The sequence below is a fragment of the Rattus rattus genome, chromosome 7, assembly GCF_011064425.1.
Source record: "Rattus rattus isolate New Zealand chromosome 7, Rrattus_CSIRO_v1, whole genome shotgun sequence".
NCBI lineage: Eukaryota > Metazoa > Chordata > Mammalia > Rodentia > Muridae > Rattus > Rattus rattus.
The window spans coordinates 86,847,952-86,872,946 of record NC_046160.1 but is presented as its reverse complement, the minus strand read 5'-3'; the positions used below and the strand labels follow the sequence as shown (position 1 = coordinate 86,872,946).

Here is a 24,995-nt window from a genome sequence, read left to right as displayed (position 1 = left end):
AAGCCTCTGCCTTTCCCTAACAAAGGACAGGCTCAATCTAAGAAAAAGGTTAGGACTTACACACCTCCCTGATATGAATATAAGTACTTTCTGACAGTCCCTGGCATGTCCTCAGGGTAGAGGTCTTCGCTCCCTAAACTAAAACCCAAGGGTATTCCTTGGTATCACATGTGTCCATTCTGAGGCCTTTCAACACCATACTAAAGATTCCTGATGCGTTGTAATGTAGCTTAAACAACCCCAGCAGCAACCAATAAGCAAGACAAATAAGAAAACCTCAATAGGTCTAAGAAATCAAATGTGTTGGCTCGTTTTGTTTCACAAGTGCCCTTTTAAGTTCTCACACAGATAACCCTGGACCTCTGCTGGGGTCTGATGCTCTGGTTACCCCTCTTCCCCCTTCCCACCCCAAATTTCTCATCTCACCCCAAATTTCTCCTCCCACCCCCAATTTTCCTCCCAACCAATCTAGAAGCTTAGAGTAAAAACTTTTTAACAGCAAAAGCTGACCTCAAAGTTCATACTTCCCACAAATGTTAGAATAAAACAGGTTGTAAAATGTTGATTTGGACGCACATAGAGATTTTTTTGAGGGGAAAAAGAAAAACAATGGAGAGAGATAAGACCCAAGTGACATGTTAGAATGTGGCTTACGATCCAACACACACACGTTCAGTTATGAGATTGTTCTCTGCTCTAGAAGCAGCCTCACTTGACATTTTAGGCTGATGCCTGTAGCTGTCGCAGTAAATATTAAAAAAGATACAACAACCCAAGCTAGTGCTGGCTCTGGCGGGCCACAGGGTGTCTGCGGGGCATTTTCATCTAAATCAGCAAAGCATCTCAATTGAGTTGCTAAGCTCCCAATCTCCATCCCACATTGCCACTGGCTACTCTCTGAGCCCTGCAGCAGCCTCTCTCTTGTGACTCTCTTGCTGCAGAATCTGCTCACATTCTCAGCATCCACCCTCTGAGATTATCATCACAACTCCCAATAACCCATTAACATCAAAACTTAATAAGCTTGTAATTTATCAACCAGATTTATATCAGTAAATCTTCCCCATACAGAACATCCACACAATAAACTCTGAATCAATTAATATTAATATTAACTGTCCACCTAGAGAAGACAAATTGTCCCATTAAAATCCATCCCTTATGAAATAGTCATAACTACCTGTGGCCCTTTAAGGCCATACAGATGTGGGTCATCCTTCTCCTCCTCCATCTTGATTCTTCTTCCACTTTCTCCTCTCTCTGTCCTCTATCTAAAAGTCTGTCCCATTTTACTTTTTCACTGCCTAATCACAGGTCTTATCTTATCTTGTGCCTGCCTTCACCTGCATAGACAAGAATCTACTGATAACTGCCTTTGAAAAGCCGAAAAACAAACAAACAAACAAATGAACAAACAACCAAAACCAAAACCAAAACCAAAAAAAACCCCAAACCAACCCTATCTCTAATATTATACTTCAGGTCTCCAGTACTTTTATTATGGAGGGAAGATTATTATTTCCTTTACAGATCTCTTTGAATACACACAAGAAGTACCACTTCCATAGGACAGAGTCCCACTTTCAACTTATCAGAAGTCCTACTTTGTTGGCTTTAGGCATTGTTGATATAATACGCACCCTGTAGTTAGTTGGAACCTTGCATGATTTTCCTTTAAACTAGTCCATCATTTTACTCCTCTTAAAGTTTCTATTTTTGGCGTTGCCATATTCTTGGTATATAGCTCTATATTCACAGTAGATCTTGGGTATACATATCATTTCATAGTCCAAGAGATCTCTCATAAGAGGTAAAATGATGTCAACAGCTATACTACAAGGCTTGATGGCCCTTAGCATTCTGAGATTGGCACAGATAATAAAGTGCTATGTGTAGACAACTTGGCAATAGAGAGAAACCACTGTCACTCATTCAAATTTTCAATAGTGGTCTCTCTGTCAGACTCAGCCTTATGTCTCAAAGGTATGGTAATTTTGTAGTCTCTTGTGCCTCATTATTCGGTGTTAAACCAAGGGAGAAAAGTTCTTTTTTGAGGGCTTAATTTGCAAAACAATTCTTGACATAAAAGTGTGTTTAGACATTCCAGCACGTAGAGAAATCTGTGTTTGATGATTGCTGTCTGTAAACTGGCACTCTGACCACAGAAGGAAAGACTCTGGTAGTAACTTTTTCTGAAAAAGGGGATGCTGTTTTTTTCTTGACTACTTTGTAATTAATAACTGAATGTTGGCACCACAGTTAACCAGGAACACCACCATTCCATACTCCACTATCAGTTGTACCCTGGTCTCCAGTGGAGAAATTACAATTGGCTTTGAAAGAGTCATGAAAAAGATCTTGTATTGATATATACCCAACTCCTTCCATCAACAACTGTAGTCTCCGATATGGGGGTTATTTTTCTCCCTGCCACATTCTGGGTTTGGTTTAGTTGGTTTTTAAAACCCACTGAGTTCAGTTAATGTTGCTTTCCAGAAAGTTGAATAACCCCATGAGGTGACCTTGTACAAGTGTTAAATAACCAGAGTTACAGTAAGTTTTTGAGGGCAATGGGCACATCATTCCTGGAAGACAGCTTGTACTTTTAAGTTCCTGAGGAAAAACAAACAATATAAATCAAAAGAAAGTCTACTAGCGAGGCATTCATTTGCCTGAATAACCTATGTACTGTTTGGTTCATCTACTTGATAAAGGTCTCCAGTGGGGCGGGGCCTACTGAGAGCATTGGAGTATCTACCCGGCACTGACAGAATTCCATTTTCTGCAGAGGCAGCCAAATGAGGTGAGGGAAAGGTGACTCTGGGCCTTGAAAATATGGTTGTTTGTCTTCCACCAAGTGTAACTAAAGTTTTGAAAAGAATTTCCTGCAAAACAACTCTCTCTCTCTCTCTCTCTCTCTCTCTCTCTCTCTCTCTCTCTCTCTCTCTCGAATAGAGTTATTTCAGGGCATGTGGATGTGAGTCAAGAGGTATTAGGGGGAGCGGAGGGGAGGGGAAATAGAAGAAAAGAGAAGTAGAGTAGTTGGAGAGAGGGGGGAGAGGACAGAGGTTGGAGAGCAAGGCAAGAGTAAGAGCGCACAAAAAACTTTAAAAAATATTTATTTATTCATTCATTTATTTATTGGTTTGTTTATTTATTCTACATAAATATGCTGTAGCTGTCTTCAGACACACCACAATTGCATTATAGATCGTCGTGAGCCATCATGTGGATGCTGGGACTTGAACTCAGCACCTCTGGAAGTTAGTGCTTTTAACCACTGAGCCATCTCTCCAGCTGTGTTTATTTTTTGTTCCTATTGCAACATTTTTTTTTTTTGAAGTCCAGTCAGTGTCTTTGTTCTCTTGGAGGCAGCATACCTCATTTCAAAGTACTTAGGAGGGACAGCACTTGGCAGAGAGCACCTGGCACTCCTCCCTTGCCTGCACCTGGGTGGAGCCAGAGCCCAGGGATGCATATTTTAGCCCTGCCACCAGCAGACTCCAGAGCTGTAGTTGTCTTTTCCTAGCTGTGATGGGCTTTGAGTTCTGGATGCTGGCGTTGTGTGCCCTGCTGCTGCTAGTCTTGGGGCTGCTGAGCTTCCGGTGGTTGGATAGTGACCTGACACTGCTGCGGGCTGCGTGGATGGGCCGGTGTCCTGGTGAGAACCTTCTGTGACATTCAGCTGCAAGTGGGAGTCCTGATCTCTGCTGGTCGGGTCCTCCTTGACTGCCAGTGGTTATTGAAGCCTCAGTGATCCAGCCTGAGCCTTTCCTAGGGTTAAGGGTTAGGGAGGAAGAGAATGGGTAAAGGGAACAGGCAGTCTTATAGCCAGTCCAGATATAAAAAGAGGAAGTTTTCACCTCTTGGCTGGGAAACATTTCTAGCAGTTGGTTGCCAAAGCACTCCTAAGAGAACATCTTTAAGACCTTGCCTCACTGGAACCCCAGAGAGCTAAGACAAAAATCCTGTGTTGAACAGTGAGTTCTGTGCCATGCTAAGGTGCCTCTTCACACCAAAAGTGTTTATCTGGGCGTTTTCACTCTGCGAGGTTTTGAAGTAGAATCTTAGACAATTCACCTTTTGACTACTCATTGGCCTAGAAGCTCAACATCACAAAAGCCCCAGGTGTTCTTTCTGAGGTAACGTGATTTTTGTGCTCTAGTGGGTAGTCTGCCTAGTGCCTTTTGGTCTTAGTCTTGCTTCTCCTTTGAAGAACTAGCATTTCACATCTTTCATCTTTAATTTAGCCCAACTTTAGAAGTAGACATTGTCAGTGTGTGAGGTTGGAATTGAATTTCTTCCAGGACCTCTTAAATGAGACCCACGGAGGTGGTAATCGATGCAAAGGCAAGAGAATTTTGATCATTCTGACATGTCCGGGTAATCCACTTCAAGCGGAGACAACCTTGAGCAGACTCTAACAGGCAGTTATATACCTTGCAGACAGTTGGGGCAGATTCAAACTATGGTGACTAGGCAGGGTACTATCAGTGGGGTGAAGTGACCTTGTGGTCCACTGACCATTCCAGGACTTTCCGAGGGGCTCAGATGGGGAGTTACAGGTGGCTTTGTTCAAGAGTTTGGCTTGTAGATCTTCTAGGAACTAAACTAGCTCTAATCCTACTAGAAGGGAGGGGTCTTTCTGTGCTCAGAGGTTTGTGGTGGAATTTTCCCACTGGCCTCAGACTGACCCCAATTCTGACTCTTTCAAGTGCTCCTTTAAAAACAGGGGAGTCACATTCAGTAAGTGCATGGCAGGCTCACAGTAGACTTTGGATCCTAAAGATCTCAGTCAAATTTTCTTGGTCTCTTAATACAAGTACCCAAAGTTTGTGGTGACTTTTTCTTAGAAGTGATAGCTCAGAAGACAACGTTATTCATGCTGAGTGGGTGAAATTGTCTGGGGTAGTGGCAGGGCATGCTAAAACTGATAACCTATTTTTGTCTCCCTGCCTCCCTGTGAAACTCATCCCTACAGACCAAAATCTTACTTTTTAGTGTGTCATTTTTAGGGCATAACTTGTGTAATCTTGACAGCCAGTGCACAGAGAAACAAAACTGGAAGGGACCCAGTTACTTAATCTGAATCTCCCATTTCAAGAGTAAGAAAGTTGAATCCAGGCAATTAGTTTCTATTTAGAAGTTTTAACTTTCTTTATCAAACACATAGATAAATAAAGTCTTAGAATGAAACCATTCAAGTTAGAATAAAGGCTGGAGATTTTACCAAGAATTATGAAATATTCAAAATATTTGATGGGTGGAAAACATTTTCCTTTTTCAGAAGTCTTAGGAGATTTGAAATATTAAATTCCACATGGTAGGTTTGTCATATTTATCGACATGGTTAAAAGATTATTTAGTCTTTTTTTCTTCTTTTCTTGTTTGAATCAGTTTCTCTACATGCCTCTAGCTATTCTGGAATTCATTGTGTAGATCAGGCTGGCCTTGAACTCACAGAGATACACCTGCTTTTGCCTCCTTGTTGCTAGGATCCAAAGTGTTTGCCACCACATCCCACTCCTGTTTTGCTTCTCCGTGATATCTGAGCATCACACTCCCAGCCAAGTTTCCTCCTTCCTTCACAGAACAGGTACTGGCCGACAAGGTGGTGTGGATTACTGGAGCATCAAGCGGCATTGGTGAGGAGCTGGCTTTCCAGTTATCTAAACTCAGGGTCTGTCTGGTGCTGTCAGCCCGAAGGGGGCAGGAGCTGGAGCGGGTGAAGAGAAGATGCCTGGGTGAGTCAACTCCTAGCAACAGCCCTGCTTCCTAGCAGTGAGAGTCCAGACTTAGTGTAGCTTTGCAAGTGAGGGAAGGTGGGATTGTCCTGTGCAGTTTGCACTGAGCTTCAAGCGTTCGTACTGCCCAGACCTCCTTTTCTGTCACCTTTTTTTTTTTTTAGATCCAATTGATAAGATATAATTGCCCACTTAAACATACAAAGCCCAGTACCATCCATCCATTAAGAACATTGATAACAACCTGTAAATACACAGAGCAAGATCGTTATGTCAGCCTCCACTGTCTTGCCATTTCTTCTCTCTCTCCCTCCAGTCTCCCTTCCTTTTCGTTCCAGTCTCCTCTTCCTTCAAACCTTTCTCCCACCCATCCTTCCTTCTCCTCCAAAGACAGGCCTTCTTCTATCTTGTACCTGCCCCACACTTGTATTTTACAAATTCAATGAGGAGGTTTTGATGAACTCACATGATTCCTGAGTACTTGACTAGGCAGCTGTCCTTGGGGCAGTGTAATTAGCATCAAAATAGATTACTCCAGGTCAAACCACAACCTTTCCCCCTTTTTGTCCAGCTATAAAGCCTTTTCACTTATATATAAATTGAGTACAATTATTACCATTCTACAATTTATAAAATATACGATATACTCAACACCCAGTCCATCACTATATCAGTTAAACAGCACATTCAGTTATCCATTCCAGCTAAAGAAAGGCTGAAAATCTATATTATATCTTGGCTAGCTTGTATACTATCAGATAACTATCCAATAAAATACGTATATTCAGAATTAAATAGCTTGATAGGCTATGAGACTATAATCAGTCTTCAACCCCGTTAGAAAACTGAGAATGACCAAATATCTATACACAAAGGAAGCCTAACACAGCTTCTAGAACTGAGAGGTTGTACAGACAAATCTCGACTATCACAGTCCCTGTTAGCAAAATGTGAACACAAGTCTTCAGCCTTCTGGCCCAAAATCAACTGACAGACTCTTGAAATGCAGATTTTGAAGGGCTGATCACCCCCTCTTGGCAGAGTTTATCAGTCAACTATCCTGCATAATTTGTCCTTTTCTGGACAGTATTAGTCTGCAGATGAAACAGGAAGTTTTGTCTAGTGACTGCCTAGCCACAAAGTATTGTCTCATCTGGAGGTAGAGATGTTCAAATTCTTAGTTAAATCTGCCAAAGAGGAACTGTTAGGAGCAGATATGTCTCAACAAAGATAAATAACTTTATGTCTCAAATTTTGTGGATTTCTGACATTTTTAAAACCATCTACCTATATAAGACAATCTGTACTGTTGTCTTTGTATCTTAAAAATATCTTGAAAGTACTCTCACAATGTCAACAATATGTTTGCTATTTGGCCCTTAACTCACATGTGTATTCAACTCAGAAGTTTGTAATGATATTGAAAGACCACCAGGGTGGGGAAGACCCCCACTCAAATCTCAAGACGACACAACCCGCATGAGCTCACGAGAAACCGGTTTTGATGTAATGAAGAAGAGGTGTATTTGAGGAACCAGAGCTCTGGGGATGACACGTATCTCACACAGGAGACAGAGGAGTTGACCCCGAGTCCAATTTGGGGAAGGTATTTATAGGGAAAATTACATAGGTAGTTGGCAACAATCACACAAAGCAATTTCATTGGTTTGCAACTTGGGCTCAGTTCAACTCTAGGCCACCCTGCTTCTGGGGCAAGCTGACCCTAGTTCTTGTTTTTCTCCTGACTGTTGAGTCAGTCCTTATCGAGGCCAGATGGTTTGTGGTGTCTCTAGCCAGGCTACATCCCCAAAACATGTTATGTTATTCTTTGCTGAGAGGTGCACTTGTCCTCACAGCAGGCTCAGTACTGGATAGTTTAAAATCTTTATTCTTTCATTCCCCACTTCTGCTTGTGACTAGTTCTAATCTTAGAACTTAGGGCCTTCTTCAATTTTTTCCCTAAGGGCTTCTGAGTCATGATATTGTTGTCAAAGCATGAAAATTTGCAGTGCACTAACTCTTTCTCTAATAAAGGCTATTAACTTATTAAAAATACAGGGTCCAAATGTCAAAAGTAACAGGGGATTAACTAAGGGTCCTAGGAGCATGGAAATTAGTCTCACCTCCCCAAGCAGAACAGTATAAACTTTCTAAGCCCCCACAATGCCTGATGGTAGCCCAGTCTCGGCTATCTCGGGGGCAAACGTAAAACCTCAGTCTCCTCAATTGGCACCTTGCTTCTGGACTTCCACATCCGAACTTGCCATCAGGTGAAAATCTCTTTGGAACTTCTAAAGGCATACTCTGAGGATCTGTGTCAGGAATCTCCCAGGTGTCCAGCCAAGCTACCAACTTACAAAAGTCAGGGGTGAGAGTGGGCCACCATGTGTATGGAGGGGTCACCTTGGAGATGGACCATATTACCTTCCAGGCCTGGCAGGAAACTTACCAAATCAGTTTCTGGGGGATATGGGGATTATAAGCGCTTACAACAGAGTCAAAGCTTAAGAGCAAAGCAGTCTTTTCTAACTTCCATTCATTTCTGAGAACATCTGGTGCTATCTTCAAAACAGAGACATGGACCCATGCAGCAATACCATTTACCTTAAGAACAGTGGGAGTGGTTAACAGTACTAGATAGGGTCCTTTCCAGTGAGGTTCTAAGTTCTCAGCCTGGTGTCGCCAGACCAGGACTTCATCCTCAGCTGGGAATGGGTGAGGCACCCTGGACTCCCTGGACTTCCCGTCTTGTAGGTGTCCTTCACTTGGCTCCAAATTCCACTTCGGACTGTTTCTAAAGCCTGTAAATGAAGAAACAGGGTTTTAGGAAGAGCCTCAGGAGAGAGCCCTCCACCCCCCGCCCGATTCAATGGGGGGTTTTGGCTCCCATACATAATCTAATAAGGTGTTAGGACAAAAGGGTCAGGGGCATCCCATACACAGAACAGATAAAAAGGAAGGAGGACAGTCCAGTCTCCCGTGCTGGTCTCTAAGGCCAATTTTGTCAAGGTCTCTTTTACAGTTCTATTTATCTTTTTTACCTGCCCTGAACTCTGTAGTCTCTTTGTGGGCGTGGGTAAGGCTGAAGCTGGAAGGGGCATTTCTGGCTCTGAAGAGAGCAAGAGAGAAGGAGTGCTACCCAGTCTGTGCCAGTCTCCATGGTCAATTTGCTCAGGGTCTCTTTCAGAATTTTATTTATTCTCTCTACCTGTCTTGAACTTTGAGTTCTGTAGATGTAATATAATTTTTAATTGACTTCTAAATACCTGGCCACACGCTGGCTTACCTTGACAACGAAATCAGGGCCATTGTCTGACCCGATTACCTTGGGCACTCCAAACAGGGGGAAGATTTCTTCCAGTATCTTCTTGATGACTACCGAGGCTGTTTCTTGCTTGGTGGGGAAAGCTTCTACCTATTCCTAAAAAGTATCTACAAATACTAGTAGACATTTGTAACCATATTTTTCTGGTTTTATCTCTGTGAAGTCTACTTCTCAGTAGGATCCAGTACATTCCCCATGGAGCCTCCTGCCAGAGTCAACTTTCCTGAAAAACTTTTGGCATGGTATACATCAGTGCACTATCTGTTCCACGAGATAATTGAGACCTGTGATATTATATTTAGTTTTTGAGAACATCTGGATGAGTTTACTTACCCCTAAGTGAGTCCATTGATGCATTTGTTTTATCATAGCCTCTGCCTGTTTTTGTAGCACTGTCTTCTTTCCCCTTGAGGTGTACCAGAGTCTCTTCCTCGGCCTGGCTGTGTCGTGGAGGGCCCTTAAGCCAGAATCTCTTTTTTCTTGCCCTCAGATGTCAGCAGGCCCCTCTGCTGATGGACTGTAGCAAAGGCATACCTGCTGTCCACATAGATGTTAAGTCTCTTTCTCAGCTCAAGGGCTTTGCTGAGGGGAGGGAGCTCTACCCTCTGAGTAGAGGTGCCTTCTGGTAGGGCCTGAGCCCATATGACTCTGTATCCATCTACCACTGCTGCCCCTGCCCATATTTTTCCATCTCTAAGAAGCTTCCCCAAACTATGAACCAGTTGGGATCTACCTCCTCTGGTGGCTGGTCAGTCAGATCTTTATGCCACCCCTGTGCTTCAGTGAGCATCTGCTGACAGTCATGAAGGGGGAGGGGCTCTAGGTGGGGTCTGGGAGTGGGGTTGCAGGGTTCAGACTCATAGGGGCAGTCTGGGATCACAAGGAACAAGTGGGATACCCCGTTCACGCCAAGGTCCACCATTCTTCGGGTAGTCCATATGTATCGTTTGTTGCCGGTAGTCCTGTGTATTCAAGGTCTTTTGCTGGACACTAGCCCATTTGGGCATAGGAGCACAGAGTGTTGGGCCCCCATATTCACAAAAGAACTGGGCGGGCTTCCCTTCTATCTTTGTGCATAGCCAGCACTCTAGGAATCAGAGACTTGCCTTCGGGGTTGCTGGAGAGGCCCCTCTTGTTTTTCCTGGGGCAGTCCCTGACCCAGTGTCCTTTTTCCTTGCAATAGGCACACTGATCTTTAGCCAGGAATTCTCTTCTGTTGTCCCATACTGTCTTCTTAGGTTCCCTAACTATTGTGGCCAGTATATGTTCCTCTCTTGTCTTTTATCTCTCTTTAGCTCTCTAACTTCCTCTTCTTTTTGTCTCTTTTCTTCCCTAGCTTCCTGCTCTTTTTACCTTCTTTCCCCTTTCTCTTCCTCAGTCTTTCTGTTTTATCTTCTTCATCTTCCTCTAAAGCTACTAGATTCTGTCACTTATGTGCACAGACCCTGAACCACACTTCAACCTTACTTTCTCTGCAATTTAAACTAACTCTCTCAGCAACTTATCTTAACCCCTCAAGTTTCTGTAACTTTTTCTTCATAACTTTTTCTTACCTTAGCCAGACAGATGGGGCATTTTCCAGCCCCTAGGAGACCCACCCTTGGATCCTGGCGGTAGACCTGGAGCATTCACTACCTTCAGGGGTTTTGAAGTCAACAGTTAGGAGTGAGGGTCTTCCATCCATGTCTGGAACATTTTTTCTGGCCTCTAATAGGATTCTGTCTTTTCTCGGTGGTAAAGAAGACCTGTAACAGTTACTAACAAGCATCTCAAGTGGGATGGTGAGAAAACAAGAAGAGAATCTAGAGAATAGAGGTCCACTGAAGAGGACATATAGCATTTAGTCACACAGCTAAACCAGGAGGCCTTTTTGGGACAAAAAGGTCGTTGTAAAAATAAGCACAAGCTTTGTGCCTGTGAAACGGAAAAGTGAGCAGAGAGGCAGCTGATCTGTTACCAACTGTCTCTCTGGATTTAGATTTTCCCTCAAGGAGTATCTCTCTTCAGTGTCAGCTTGGTGGCTTTGCCTCTCAAGAGAACCAGCCTCCAAATGACACTAGGCTCCTAGTAAGAAGTAATAACAAAAGAACGAAGAGATTGTTAGGACCTGGGTGATAGTTGCCAAGTGGCTGACATAAGAATTGTAACCAATTCACCTGGGACTTTTAGGACCTCAGTAGCAGCCTTTTACCAAACTGTCTCACTGGGTTAAAGGCCCATGGAAAAGAAAACATTAATCCTGACCTTGGCCAGAAGCAAAGTCTGAATTCTAAATTTTGACTGGCAAAACAAAGTTTTTCACAGTTTGTTGTAGATTCTCTTTGAAACTATTTTAGGGGTGTCCCTGCCCCCAAACCTGGGGCATTTTGATGACAGAGGCAGGAACGGGCTGTTGAGGGGATAGGATCAAAGGCACTCTCCATGTCAATGATGACTTAACAGGGAAGGTGACTCAATGTTGGAGACAGACTCTTCTCTTGGAATAAGTCCAACGGATAAGGGGAGGGAGGTAGGTTCTGTCTCAAAGAAAGTTCTTTTAATGCACTCTCTTTTTGCTGTCAAAGCACCAGCCCCTTCACCTTGAAACACTTCTCCCACTTGGTCAGGCCTCTGCCCACACACAGCCTGCAAGTTGCTTGCCCGTGAACCTGCCACCCTCAGTCCCATACCTCCCTACTCTGCACTGTCCCTTCCTTAGAAGCTGTGAATGTTTAAGCAACAGGGAGAATTTTTCTTCAGGATCCAAGGTAAAGCTTTCAGGTTCTGATAATGCCTGCTTCAGACAGGGTCACTCGCTAACCTGGAGTCCTACATATACAACTGTTAACAGTTGCTAGCCTGGACAAGGGGAGCAAAGGGAGGGGCATCTCTCCTTGGGTAGGAGGCTCAAGAGAGAATGATAAAACTCCCTGGCAGAAAACAATTTTTCTTTTCTTTTTTTTTTAAATTTATTTATTTATTATATTATATAAGTACACTGTAGCTGTCTTCAGACACACCAGAAGAGGGCATCAGGTCTCATTACAGATGGTTGTGAGCCACCATGTGGTTGCTGGGATTTGAACTCAGGACCTCTGGAAGAGCGTCAGTGTTCTTAACCACTGAGCCATCTCTCCAGCCCCGAAAACAATTTTTCTTAAGTAAATTATTTTTAACTTCTAAGTTAAGCACCAAGAGGACCAAGTAAAACTCTTTGATGAAAAAAATAAATGGTTCCATGATTAAGTTTCCAATTATAAAGATCCGAGGAGGAGAAAGGCCAACAATGAAAGCGCTGTATCCCCTTGCCTGGACCCGGGGTCTATAAGCCCGCAAGGGAAAACAAGAATTGGGCCAGTAGAGGAGTCAGGGGTGAGTGCTGGTCAAATTCATGTCCCCTGGGCCGGACTAGAAGTGTCTGCCTCCAGAGTGGCAGAGGATTCAGGAAGTTGCATACACCAGAAGTGCATAAAGGCATGTCTACTGTGGAGTCAGGTTCTGTTGGCCTCTGAGCCCTGTGGCTTCAGGTACCTGTAGCCGGATACACACTCCCTGCTTCTTCCTGTGTAGCAGAGATTAGAGGCTGCTGGGGAGGAAATGGGGGATACAAGGGAGGAGCTGGCCATTCAGGAGGCTCCTCAATCTCAGGATAGATCTTAGGAGGAGCAGAGGGTACTGAGGATTTTGAACCAGGTTTTGCCAGACCTAGATGTAAGGTTTCTGGTCAGGATGCCCTCCCAGTTTTTCCTTAAAAACAACAGCTTTAACATCAAGAATCATAGTCCCATTGAAGAGCCCTCGGTGGGTGGGGGGCCAGTCAACACTGAAAGTCAGCCACTCAGTCATGCAGAAAATCTGACACTTTCCCTTCTTAACTTCAACTGACATATTATGTGCTCTGTCCCTAACTTCAGTCTTATGATCTAGTGTCAGGGTTAAGGGAGTCGTTATTGTCTGTCCCATCGTCACAAAAAAACACTAAACAGATAAACAACAGACAACAAAAAGAGACCACAATATCCAGACAACAACTGCCATGCCTAGTCCGCAGGCACCAGCCAAAAGCAGTTTCAGACAGAAGAGGTCTTTGAACTTTCTCTTCCAAGAGGAACACATTATCCTCTTTTACCTAATAGGAGACCACCAGGCATCCCTGGCTCTCCTGATGCCCTGAAGCATCCCCAAGGGCTACAGCTTGTGGTCCTCTGGACATGTCTGTCCACCACAGCTTCTGAGCTTTAGAGCTCCAGAAAGCGGCTGGGAAACCGAAAGCACTTTTCAGATACTAACCAGAACCAGAACAGAGACAGACAAAGACAGCGGCCACACACTCAGACACCATTGGGGATCTGCCTTACCTCTAAGAAGGTCTTCAGTGTCATGGTTGGTCTCGAGATCCTGGACGAACCCCTAAATGAAAGACCACTAGGGTGGGGAAGACCTCACTTAAATCTCGAGATGATACAACCCACAAGAACTCACGAGAAACTGGTCTTGATGTAATGAACAAGAGATGTATTTAGGAACCAGAGCTCTGGGGATGACGTGTGTCTCACACAGGAGACATAGGAGTTGACCCCGAGTCCAATTTGGGGAAGGTATTTATAGGGAAAATTACATAGGTAGTTGGCAACAGTCACACAATGCAATTTCATTGGTTTGTACCTTGGGCTCAGTTCAATTCTAGGCCACCCTGCTTCTGGGGCAAGCTGACCCTAGTTCTTGTTTTTCTCCAGACTGTTGAGTCAGGCCTTATCGAGGCCAGATGGTTTGTAGTGGCTATAGCCAGGCTACATCCCCAAAACATGTTATGTTATTCTTTGCTGTGAGGTGCACTTGTCCTCACAGCAGGGTCAGTAGTGGATAGTTTAAAATCTTTATTCTTTCACTATCAGTAGAAGTACTTTTAAACTCTTTTACCAAATAAATTCTATATTAAAACAAAGATATGATTTAACTTAGTTACCAAATGAGATTATGACTGTACAACTCAATCTAGCTAATTCCTCTGTGTTAAATTACAACCAATTTTAAGTTCCTCATAAAAACAACTTTAGAATAAGCACTTCCAGCCCCCCAAAAGTCCAGGGAATTGGGACAATGACTCCTCCATAACTTCTTCAATCTGTACATGGAGGTTGAGATTTACTTGGGGGTAACGGGATAGGAAGAATGAAGCAAATGCTGTATCCTTTGTGTCCTGATTGGACCCAGGTGAAAGTTCTTGAGATCAGGAATCCAAGTAAGCACATTCTGCAAAATACAACTCTCAAGACAAAAGATTAGAATCAAGATATCTTGTCTGATTCTCCGGAATCAATTTTTCAGTCAGTCTACCACTATCAAATCTGTTTAGTATGACTCTGTGAGGTTTCCAGAGCCTAATCACACTTTTTACAAACACAGACAACATTTTCTCCCAAAATACTCTGTTCCTTATTCTGTAACCAGAAAAGCTTGTATCTTGTACTGTCTCCCAGAGTAATAATATAATCATAAAACTCAAAGTCACACCCATTATGAAATTAAACAGGTTTTTTTAAAAAAAAAGTAAGGTAAACAATGACCCTGATAGGCTTTTGTACTCTTTGATATTAGGAAATGAACCCAAAATTCTTTTTAAGATAATCTGACCTACCTGTTGTGGTAAATATCAATAGTAACCACAAACCCTCACTAGCCAGCATCAATGAGCCATATGGCCTTTAGCGGGATAATTCATAAAACAAACCAAATACCTTCTATCAATTCCAATATCAATAAGTAACATATCAAACCAGGACTTTAGCCCTAAATATATTCATCTGTTATGCTCTCTACCTGGAGCCACAGATTTTCCTTATACCTTAATAACTTCTATAATATATGTCTGCATTCACATTCCCTGGTGTTACAGACATTTATCACAACTCTTTACTTGGAGTTAGTGACCAACTTTTCCCTATCTAAGTTCCAAACCATAGATGAAAATTCCCACATGATTCAGGTGATCTCTTTACTCTCTTCTTTCTAAAAACAAACTTAATCACCTTTTAATATTACCTGTAATTAAGAAGTAGCTTGTGTAACTAGGATTTCAACCCAAAATTCCCATGGAGCCCATGTTAAAAAGAATATGAGTATCCTGAAAGACTTTCTAAACAACTTTCTTTAAAAAGCAGCTTTTAATCTCTAACTCTCTGAGCTGCCATTACTTATCATACAGCAGGGGACCTACAGTCTGCAAGCCCAGGCTACTTCCCTGTTTCTTTGTTTGAATTCCCACCCTTAAGATATCACTTGACTAATGTGGTGCTGGCTTCCTCTTACTTAGAAAATAAAAACTTTCTCTCAACTATTAGGATTACCTGTGAATTCTTACCCATCACATTAGTTCGCCATCTGTTGTTGTAAAAATAAAAAAAAAAAATATATTGTTGTCTTTTACTTCTCTGGGTCTGCTCTGCTGTGTCTCAAGATATCTGCTAGATATCTCTCATTCCAACTCTGCCTCGGCCGCTGCACACTTCTTACACTCAAACCCTCACATAAAAGAACACACAACACAGTAATCTTAGACCCAATTGATAAGATATTAATTGCCCACTTAAACATACAAAGCTGGTATCATCCATCCCTTAAGAACATTGATAACAACCTGTAAATACACTGAGCAAGATCTTTATGTCAATCTCCATTGTCCTGCCATGGCTTCTCTCTCTCCCTCCTGTCTCTCCCTTCAGTCACCTTTTAAGCAGACCTGCTTGCTTAGCTTTTTCTTCTTTCTAGCCAGCCTTCCATTATTGTTTTTATACCAACTTTTCATATTGAGGGGCGAGTAAGCTGGTGCTGGTGGACTTTAATGATGAAATGGCTCAGGTCTTTGCTTTAGAAGAGGGCCTTATGGGCACAACTAAGGAAATGTAGTTAGGAATGAATTCATTTTGCTTTATGTCAGATATTAAAGTTATGGGTGGTGTGCATGCACGTGTGTGCACATTTGTGTGTGTGTGTGTGTGTGTGTGTGTGTTGTGTGTATGCATGCATACATGTGAATGCTTGTGTTGTGTTTGAAAGGAAAATTATACAGATTTAAGGTTTAAAAATATAAAATTAAAAGAATAAGTTTCAAAATTCACAGCCTCAGGGCTAAACACTGTAAAAAACAAGTCCTGGCAAGTCCAGGCATGATGGGGCCCGCCCTGCCACTAAGACTAACAGACCATAAGGATAAAGAAAAGGAATGCAGGAACCAGCCCAAGCTATCAGGACTGACTCATAAACCATTTGGCAGGAGGGCATCTCCCCCAGCTTACTCAGAGTCACACTTTAACCAGATGTCCTTCAAACCCTGATAAGCCCCTGGCTTCTAAAAACCTGAATGCCCCAGTCAGCACGTACTCTTCTGCTGTGTTGTGATCTCACTGCTATGTTTAAATGAGACAATCACTTACAGCCACGCCAAAAATTAGCCGCCACTGTTTGAAACAGCCAATTGTGTGAAACTGCACCAAACCCCCTAGCCTTCCCTATATAAACCCCTGACTTTTGAGTTTCGGGGTAGACACCTCTGTCTCCTGCACAGGATACGTGTCAGCCCGGAGATCTCTGTAATAGATCTCTGTAATAAACCTCGCCTTTGCTTATTACATCCAAAATGGTCTCTCTGTGTATGGGGTCCGTGATTTCCAAAGACTTGAATAAGGGTCTCTCTTCGAGGATCTTTCAGTGTTCAGAGATATAAAATGAAAGGAATGAAATAAGGTTTAAAAATGAACTGAAGGCAATACTTTCTACATTCACACAGTTCTAATCTTGTCACATTCACTTAATAGATGCTTCAGGAGCTGTTTAACATTTATATAGTCTTAAATCTCTGTCTCTCTGTTTGTGTACACACACACACACACACACACACACACACACACGACTCTGCTCTGGCATGTGTAATCTCTGTCTGCTATTCTTCTGTTATCTTTTTCTTTGCTGACTACATTCACCCAGGAATATAAAAGATACAAGAGTCTTTGCCCCATCTCAGCAGTCACAGGCTCTCTTCATGATGCCACTTGTGTTTTAGTTCTTTGCCTTTTTGAAATGGCCATTGGTCCTCCACCACAGAGATCTGTAAGGCCTGATTAATAAGCCTGTCAGCAATTCTGAGCTGTAAGGACTCCTGGCTCCCATTTCTCTGTGTGGTCACAGGTACAAGCTTGCTGGGTTTTTAGTCATGTTCTTTCTTGTCTTTGCCCTCAAAGGCAAAGAACCCATTCCTCTCACAGTCGGTGTACTTGCTGGCTTTTTTGTGTGTGTGTGTGTGTTTCTTATTTTATTTTAAAAATTCCAGAATAATCCAATTCAGTTGTTCCTCTGGTGGTCAGAAATACAAAAAAAAAAGATTATGTCTCAATGCCTTTAGGTAGGAATCCTCTTAAGGACTGCACCTCTTCTTATTTACTGTCTGGAGTTCTTGGTCTAGGGGAAGAAGTTTCTATCTACTGTCCATTACTGGCCTTTTCAGTTTCTAACTGATTTATAGTATACCCCCCATACCCCGCCCTTCAGTGTTTCAAGACAGCGTTTTTCTGTGTAGCCTCGATTGTCCTGGATCTCCATGTATAGACTAGTCTGGCCTTGAACTCAGAAATTCACCTGCCTCTGCCTCCCAAGTGCTGGGATTAAAGACATGGGCCACCACAGCACAAGTCATCCCCTAAAAATTCTTAGGTTTGATCTCTTGATCATATTTTGATTGTTGTGGTAATGCTTTCTTCAGATTTCTTTCTTTCTCTTTTTCTTTCTTTCTTTTCTTTCTTTCTTTCTTTTTTCTTTCTTTCTTTCTTTCTTTCTTCTTTCTTTCTTTCTTTCTTTTTTCTTTCTTTTTTCTTTCTTTCTTTCTTTCTTTCTTTTTTTTTTTTTTTCTTTTTTTTTTTCTTTTTTTTTTCTTTCTTTCTTTCTTTCTTTCTTTCTTTCTTTCTGTTTGTCTTTCTTACTTCTTTTCTTTCTTTCTTTCTTTCTTTCTTTCTTTCTTTCTTTCTTTCTATTTCTTTCTTATAAGTTTTGGTGGTACTTTACCCCCCCCCCCACATTGTTTTTTTATCAAAATCTCGATTGTTTTATTTTACCAAAGACTCAGGAACCAGATGTTGGGGTGAACACCTGCTAGCTCAGAGAGACAGAGGAAACTAGCATCTGACTTTTCCCCACCGCTGCCCTTGTAAGATCCCTGACCCTCAGTTAGTGGTACTCTGAGCTGCCCCTGAGTGAGATACTGAGATGCAGATCAATGTCAAAGCCAGAGGTTTTATGTTCTGGTGCCTCAGGGAAGACCTTTCTCAAGGCAGATGACTAGAAGGTGATCCAGGATGACTGTTACAAGCAGTTTTTATACTATTTAGGAGCACAGGCTACCTCAGCAAATTACAGTTCAAATTAATCATATTGACCTTTAAATTTCACTGGCTAACAAGCATCAGTCAGTAAGTTCTGAGAATTTTCTACTCAAGAATGTTCCTGTGAGTGGAGAATGGTTCTTGGCATAGCCTAGATTAGAACGGGAAGCTAGAACCTGGTCTAGACTTGCCTTGAGGCTGGTGGGTGTAAGGCTGGGGGAAAGCCTCTAGCATCCTTCAGTTGACCTTATTTAATCCTGTTTTCAGTCAACAGTAAGGGCTTGGATTAAAGGTGTGTGCTAGGCCTGAACTGTGGCCACCTGTTTTTCCAGTGTTCACAGTGTGACTGAATATCCAGGTTTCTCTTCCCCACTCCTCCCATCTTTGCTTTCAGGCCTCAGGCTTTTTCTTCCATTTGAGCTGGTCTATTGAGAATGCTGTTAACTGACATTCATTTCCGTTTGGCTTTGTCAGCATTTCATCTCAGTCTCCTTGCTGAATTCTGCAGCATGCTGCTGACTTTCCTTTCTCTGTTGCTAATATTGTATAGGTTAGTGCAATAGAGAACTGCCCATGAGCAGCAGATTAGGTAAATATAAGAAGGGGAATCCAAAGAATGTTGTAAATGCTTATTTTTGAGAAAAGAAAGTATAAAAATGCTAAAAATACAGTGAAAAGAAAAAGAATCACCTGTGGAAGGAAGGGAGTTAGAGTGGTGGTATCTCTTTTCTTGGCATCTAAAGATTAGTCTGCTAGGTACAGGGAGGGACAGAGTCCTGAAGTTTGGGTTTCTTATCCTTCTTATCCAGGGTCTGTTGTTGACCACAGACAAGTCATGTTGCAATTATCTAGCAGCTTTCTTTCTCTGGGAGCTTTTCTTCTTTTTGTACCAGGAGCACCTGATGGCCACTTACAGCTTTGCAATATGTGAGAATGGGGCTGGTCTCATGCCACATAGACTCACCAGATAATCAGCACACCTTGGAGTGACTATATTTGTGGGAGGCATCTCCTGCCTGGGGTGGGGTTTGGGGGAAGGAAACAGCACTGATTGGTGTCTGTTTAGGCAATCTAGTCTCTAGGGTTTACAAATCACTTCATTGAAGGCTCGGAGGTAGCTATGGTAGAGGACATGCCTAGCACAGGTGAGACCAAAAGTCCAATCTCTATTTCTGCAAAATAATAACAAAATTTGCCTCCTAGTGTCTGCTTTACATATAGTCTGGCAGTGGGGCTCTGAACTCTACGTGATCTAAATGAAACTCACTGATTCTGGAACTGTGTGGAAGAACAGCTAAGGGCTGGGTGGAGATGGGGATTTAGCATTGTAGTAAAGCACTTCTTAGCTGGTATGAAATCCTGGGTTCAGTTGCCAGACCAAATTAAAAACAAAGGATAGTAGTGATAATTTGTGAGCATACTGCAAAAGAAACGTAACCCTGCTTCTAAATGGGCTGTGGGTTTTTTGTAGGTTTGTTTTGTTTTTTGTTTTTTTCTTTGTTTTTGAGTATCTTTTGTGTTTGTGGTTTGTTTTGTTTTGTTGTAGAATAATTTCGATTTTGCCAGAGTTCTTTTTACCAGTCCCACTATGTCTCTCCATGACTTTGAAAGGTACAGGAATAGTCTTTATTAGAGCAGGAAATAGTTTGATTGTCTTGTAGAATGGCTTTCTCACTAATGTGCTGATGTGTCTTAACTCAGAGAATGGCTACCTAAAAGAAAAAGACATCCTGGTTTTGCCCCTTGACCTGGCTGACACCAGTTCCCATGACATTGCTACCAAAACTGTTCTCCAGGAGTTTGGGAGAGTAAGTAACCATTTTTGTTGATAGGATTTGCATTGTATCACTTTCTCCAGTTTGGTTAAAATTGCCAAAGAGAGTCTTACCTGTGGTGACTCATTCAAAGCGATTCACATGGGATGCCATTAATGGGTCAGGATCATCGCATCCATCAAGCTCTTGATCTCTGGGTCTTGGACTTTAGGCCACTAGGTTTTTTTTTTTTTTTTGTATTTTTTTTTAAAAACCTTTTAAATTCCTAATTCCTATTGTAGGTAAAATGGCCAAAATTTCACCACAGCTTTGAAGTTTATGCATTTTGGTGTATTTTGTGAAATATTACTCAAACTAAATAGGAGAATTCTACTGATTTTTCATCTCCTTCTTTTGTTTGCTTGTGTTTTGTATTGTTTCAAGATAGGACTTCACTATCTAGCTCTGATTGTCCTGGAACACATCGTGTAGACCTTACTGGCCTTGAACTCAAAGATCTGCTTGCCTCTTCCTCCCAAGTGCTAGGATTCAAGGCATATATCGCTATAACTGAATTGATTTTATCCTCTTATGTTGATTTTAGAAATGTAACATTGCTGTACTGATTCATTCATTTAACAACATAACCACTTACCACTAAGAATTCCATTCATAAATCATCTCTAAGTAATCTTCTGTCGGATTTTATTTCATTAGATTGACATTCTGATCAACAACGGTGGAGTAGCCCATGCTTCCCTTGTTGAAAATACCAACATGGATATCTTCAAGGTGCTAATAGAGGTGAACTACTTAGGGACAGTGTCATTGACCAAGTGTGTTCTACCTCATATGATGGAGAGAAAGCAAGGAAAGATTGTGGTCGTGAACAGCCTTGGGGGAATTATACCCTTCCCCTTTTGCAGTGGGTACATTGCCAGCAAATTTGCTCTTCGGGTAAGGCTGCTTCAACTCAATTTTTTAGCATTGACTGCAGTGTGCATGGGGGATGTGTCCATCAGTGAATGAGGTAGAGGGGACTAAGGGATAATGTGGGGCTACAGAAAGACAAGAACTTTGAGTACAGCACCAGTGACTAAAAATATTAGAGCCGTGCATGCTTATTACTTATTCAATAGATTTCTTTTTGTATTTTGCACCTGCATGAGATGAATCCTGAGGAGACAGATTTATTTTTGCTCTAGCAAGTATATATTGTCTTTTGCCTTAGCCCATTGCTAGATTTTCAAGACAAATTTCAAGTTTACCCTTTCTTCTCTGCTCTCATTCTATATTTTAGAGTACTTGATGATTGGTTCTGGGCTCCTGAGGAAACATGGACTCTGTTCGTTCTGGCTTAATGGAAAAAAGCAAATTAAGGCAAAGGCTAGGAGAAAAGCCTGCTCGGTTTTATCTTATGACTAATGAACATCAGAATAACATGAATTCTTAGGTTGGCTTAATGGTGACACTAACAGTGGGATGTGGTGGCACATGTTTTTTTTTTGTTTGTTTGTTTTTGTTTTTGTTTTTTTTTTCATCTTTATTAACAAGGCACATGTTTTTAATTCCAGCAATTGGGAGGCAGATATTGTTCAAGGCTAGCCTGGTGTGTGTGTGTGTGTTTGTGCATGCATATATACACATACACACACATATGTACAAATATTATGGGTGTGTTTTACTTGATTGCATGTCTACACACCAGGTGTGTGCTTGGTCCTTACATAGGACAAAAGAGGATGTTAGATCCTTTGGGAATGAAATTATAGGTGGTTGTAAGTCCCCTTGTGGATTCTGGGAATCCCACCAGGATCTTCTGGAAGAGTGAACCACTTCCAGAACTTTCTTAACCACTGAACTTGCTCTCCAGCTCTAGAGATACAAATTCAGAAGGCAACTTGATACTATGTCCATATAGCAAAATAATAATAGTGGGTTCATTCCCAGTCTAGCTTCTTTTACAAGTCCAACAGAAGGCAATCCCATTGTATTCATTACTAGCTATGTGCTAGTCATCAACCTAAATTTACTTCATATAACCTAATTCACCAGAAAAAAATGGCAATATAAGTTGAAAAATGAATATCTATGGTAGTTTTTGTAAAGTTGTGTGTAGTGGTGAATTGTTAATCCATTTCGGATCCTGGTGGGTCACACATGTGCTGCACCCACCCAAGAGCTCTGGATTCACTAATCACAGAGAGACAGACCGACAGACAGACAGACACACAGTAATTTTAATATGCCTTGATTAGCTCAATGGTTGGGCACTTCTAAACCTCCCCACAGCTAGCACACACTCCCCTTGGTATTCCTGGCTTACCTAACATTCTAAATCTGAAGTTTATCTTTGAAGCCCTGTTACCTTCTAGGCAGTGCCGCTATAGGGCTGCTTTTCCTTTCCACCTACGTTGCTGATGGTTTCTTTCCTGCAGCTCTTAAATCTTATCCATCTGCCTCTGAGTAAAGTCAGTTAGGGGCAGAGACCCTAAGCATCTGGAAATGAGGCTTTTGGGAGTCAAATTAAGACCAAACATTAGAACCAATTCTCATCAGTTTCCATTCCTGGTTTGTTTGTTTGTTTTTTCTTTTGCCTTTTGCCTTTTCCCCATTTTTTTAAAAAAAATTTCTCTTTTTATCTATCTAGGGAATGAAGATGCATCTCCACTGCTACCAGGGATCCTCTGTAAACATGCATTTTGTACAATGGGATAGTGAGGTCTAGACAAGGAGAGGTATACAGGGCTCTTCAGAGATAAGAGGTTCTTGCTTGCTGCTTGCCTCGCACGGAAGCATTAATGGCAGAAGCTACTGCTAGTGTCCATTGAGCCCCTGGAATCTGGCTACAGTTGAGAGACCCTGCTTGGGTTGCCTCTGTGTTTATGTTATGGTCCATGTACATAAGGTCGATGTCCTTCATGTGTGCACATGCACCGTCCTTCACTCAAGCATTTTAGAATACAGTTCCTCTAATCAGGAGGAACTGGGATGAAATGAGACCTCTAATTTCTCTTTCTTCTTTTATTGCCTATTAGGGGTTTTTTGATGCACTTCGAACTGAACTTTTTGACTATCCAGGTATAACATTGTCTACGATTTGCCCAGGACCTGTGCATTCGAATATTTTCCAGAATGTTTTTACTGGAGACTTCACGAAGGTAAACATTTTTAACTGGAAAATAGTTGGAATGGTTTACTATTAATCCCATAGTTTTGAATCATACAGATGAGTGTTTCTGTTAGAAGTGTGTATGAATTAGCCACATAACCACTCTTGCTAGACTTGTTACCATTAGCTGACCATTAGCTGGCAATGCTCGGTATCCAGTTTTTATCAGGCTACTAAAATCACTACAGTATCAGTGCCAAGTTGTCCACCCTGTCCACTGTTGTACACGAACTCTATAGCTGGTAATAAAGTCTGTTTTTATCTTCTTTTACCTCATCACCATGGATGGGTGTGGTTTCATTTTGTGAGATTTTCGTATGGCTTTTCTTTTCTTTTTTTTTTTTAATTTATTTTTATTTATATGGTTGTCAGACACACCAGAAGAGGGCATCAGATCCCATTACAGATGGTTGTGAGCCACCATGTGGTTGCTGGGAATTGAACTCAGGTCCTCTGGAAGGGCAGTCAGTGCTCCTAACCACTGAGCCATCTCTCCAGCCCCTCATATGGCTTTTCAAATGCTAACAGTTATTAGGTGCTGTGGCAAAGAACATGAAGACCTTTGATCTTTTTGCTAGCCAGTACAGTCTCCACTAGTCTGTGTATGATTCTGATGAGGCTTGGTGAGACATCATGGAAATTTATGACATGCATCAGCACCTATAGAAACTTGTAATGAGTGCAAAGCTCCACACTGCATGTGTTCCACTGGTTCCTTCTTAATATATCATTTCTGTAGAAAAGAAAAAAGCTTGATAAATCTTCATCATCCTTTTCCTTTCAAACCTTTTTAGACCAAACTGCCTAAGATTCCGCTATTCAAGATGGAAACAAGCCGTTGTGTCCAGCTAATCCTTGTCTCCCTGGCCAATGATCTGGAGAACATTTGGATAGCTAATCAGCCTACCTTGCTTCAGGCATATGTGTGTCAGTATATGCCATTCTGGATACTTCAAGGACGCTATGGAAAATATATATCGAAAGTTTTAGGAATAACATGGTATAGGTGACTCACTTGTTTCCAGTAGTTTATGTGCATATTTCATGCAAATATCAAGTCTTCAAATGCTTTAGGATACTTTTTGCTAACTTCAAGACCCAGCTCACAATATAAATACCAAAAAATACATAGGCATTATTCTAACATCACACGTAACTGACAACTTACCTTCAATCGCCACTGGTCTAGGTGTTCTAGAAGTTTTACATTGCAAGCAACGTTATCTTCTATACTTAATGACTGAGAGAGTACATTTCAGAAAACTTTCTTCTCTGCTCCTTCCCATCATGTCCTACCTGGCCTTCCATCTTAGCTCAGGACTCACTTTCTTGAAGAGAAACTTATCCACCTTTCTACTTCTCCTGGGGACAGGAATCCCTATACCCTTGAGTGCTCCACCTTCAGAACAACCCATTAATCTAAGACTATTGGGGACCGGGATTGGACTGCCAGACTGGGCAAAGGTAGAGCCCTGCCCTGAGCAGATTCCTGATCTTTTCAAAGAAAGAACATGTCCCCAGAAGACTGTTGCCTCATTGTCTAAGAAGGATATCTTGCGGTTTAATGATTCACCTTATGTCCTTGGGCACTTCCCAGTACGCCCCCAGCCCTAAGCTTCTATTCCTGCTTCAGAGCTGTAAATGCTGTAC

The 24,995-nt window shown here is 42.0% G+C and overlaps 1 protein-coding gene across 1 annotated transcript; it reads left to right on the top strand.

Annotated features, from left to right (window-relative positions):
• Positions 1-3,534: 3,534 nt before the first annotated feature.
• Positions 3,535-24,355, top strand: LOC116905766 (dehydrogenase/reductase SDR family member 7-like). Its single transcript, XM_032908733.1, has 6 exons — positions 3,535-3,661; positions 5,592-5,744; positions 20,121-20,227; positions 20,891-21,130; positions 23,212-23,334; positions 24,140-24,355. The coding sequence occupies exons 1-6, from the start codon at positions 3,535-3,537 to the stop codon at positions 24,353-24,355; spliced, it is 966 nt and encodes a 321-aa protein (XP_032764624.1).
• Positions 24,356-24,995: the final 640 nt, after the last annotated feature.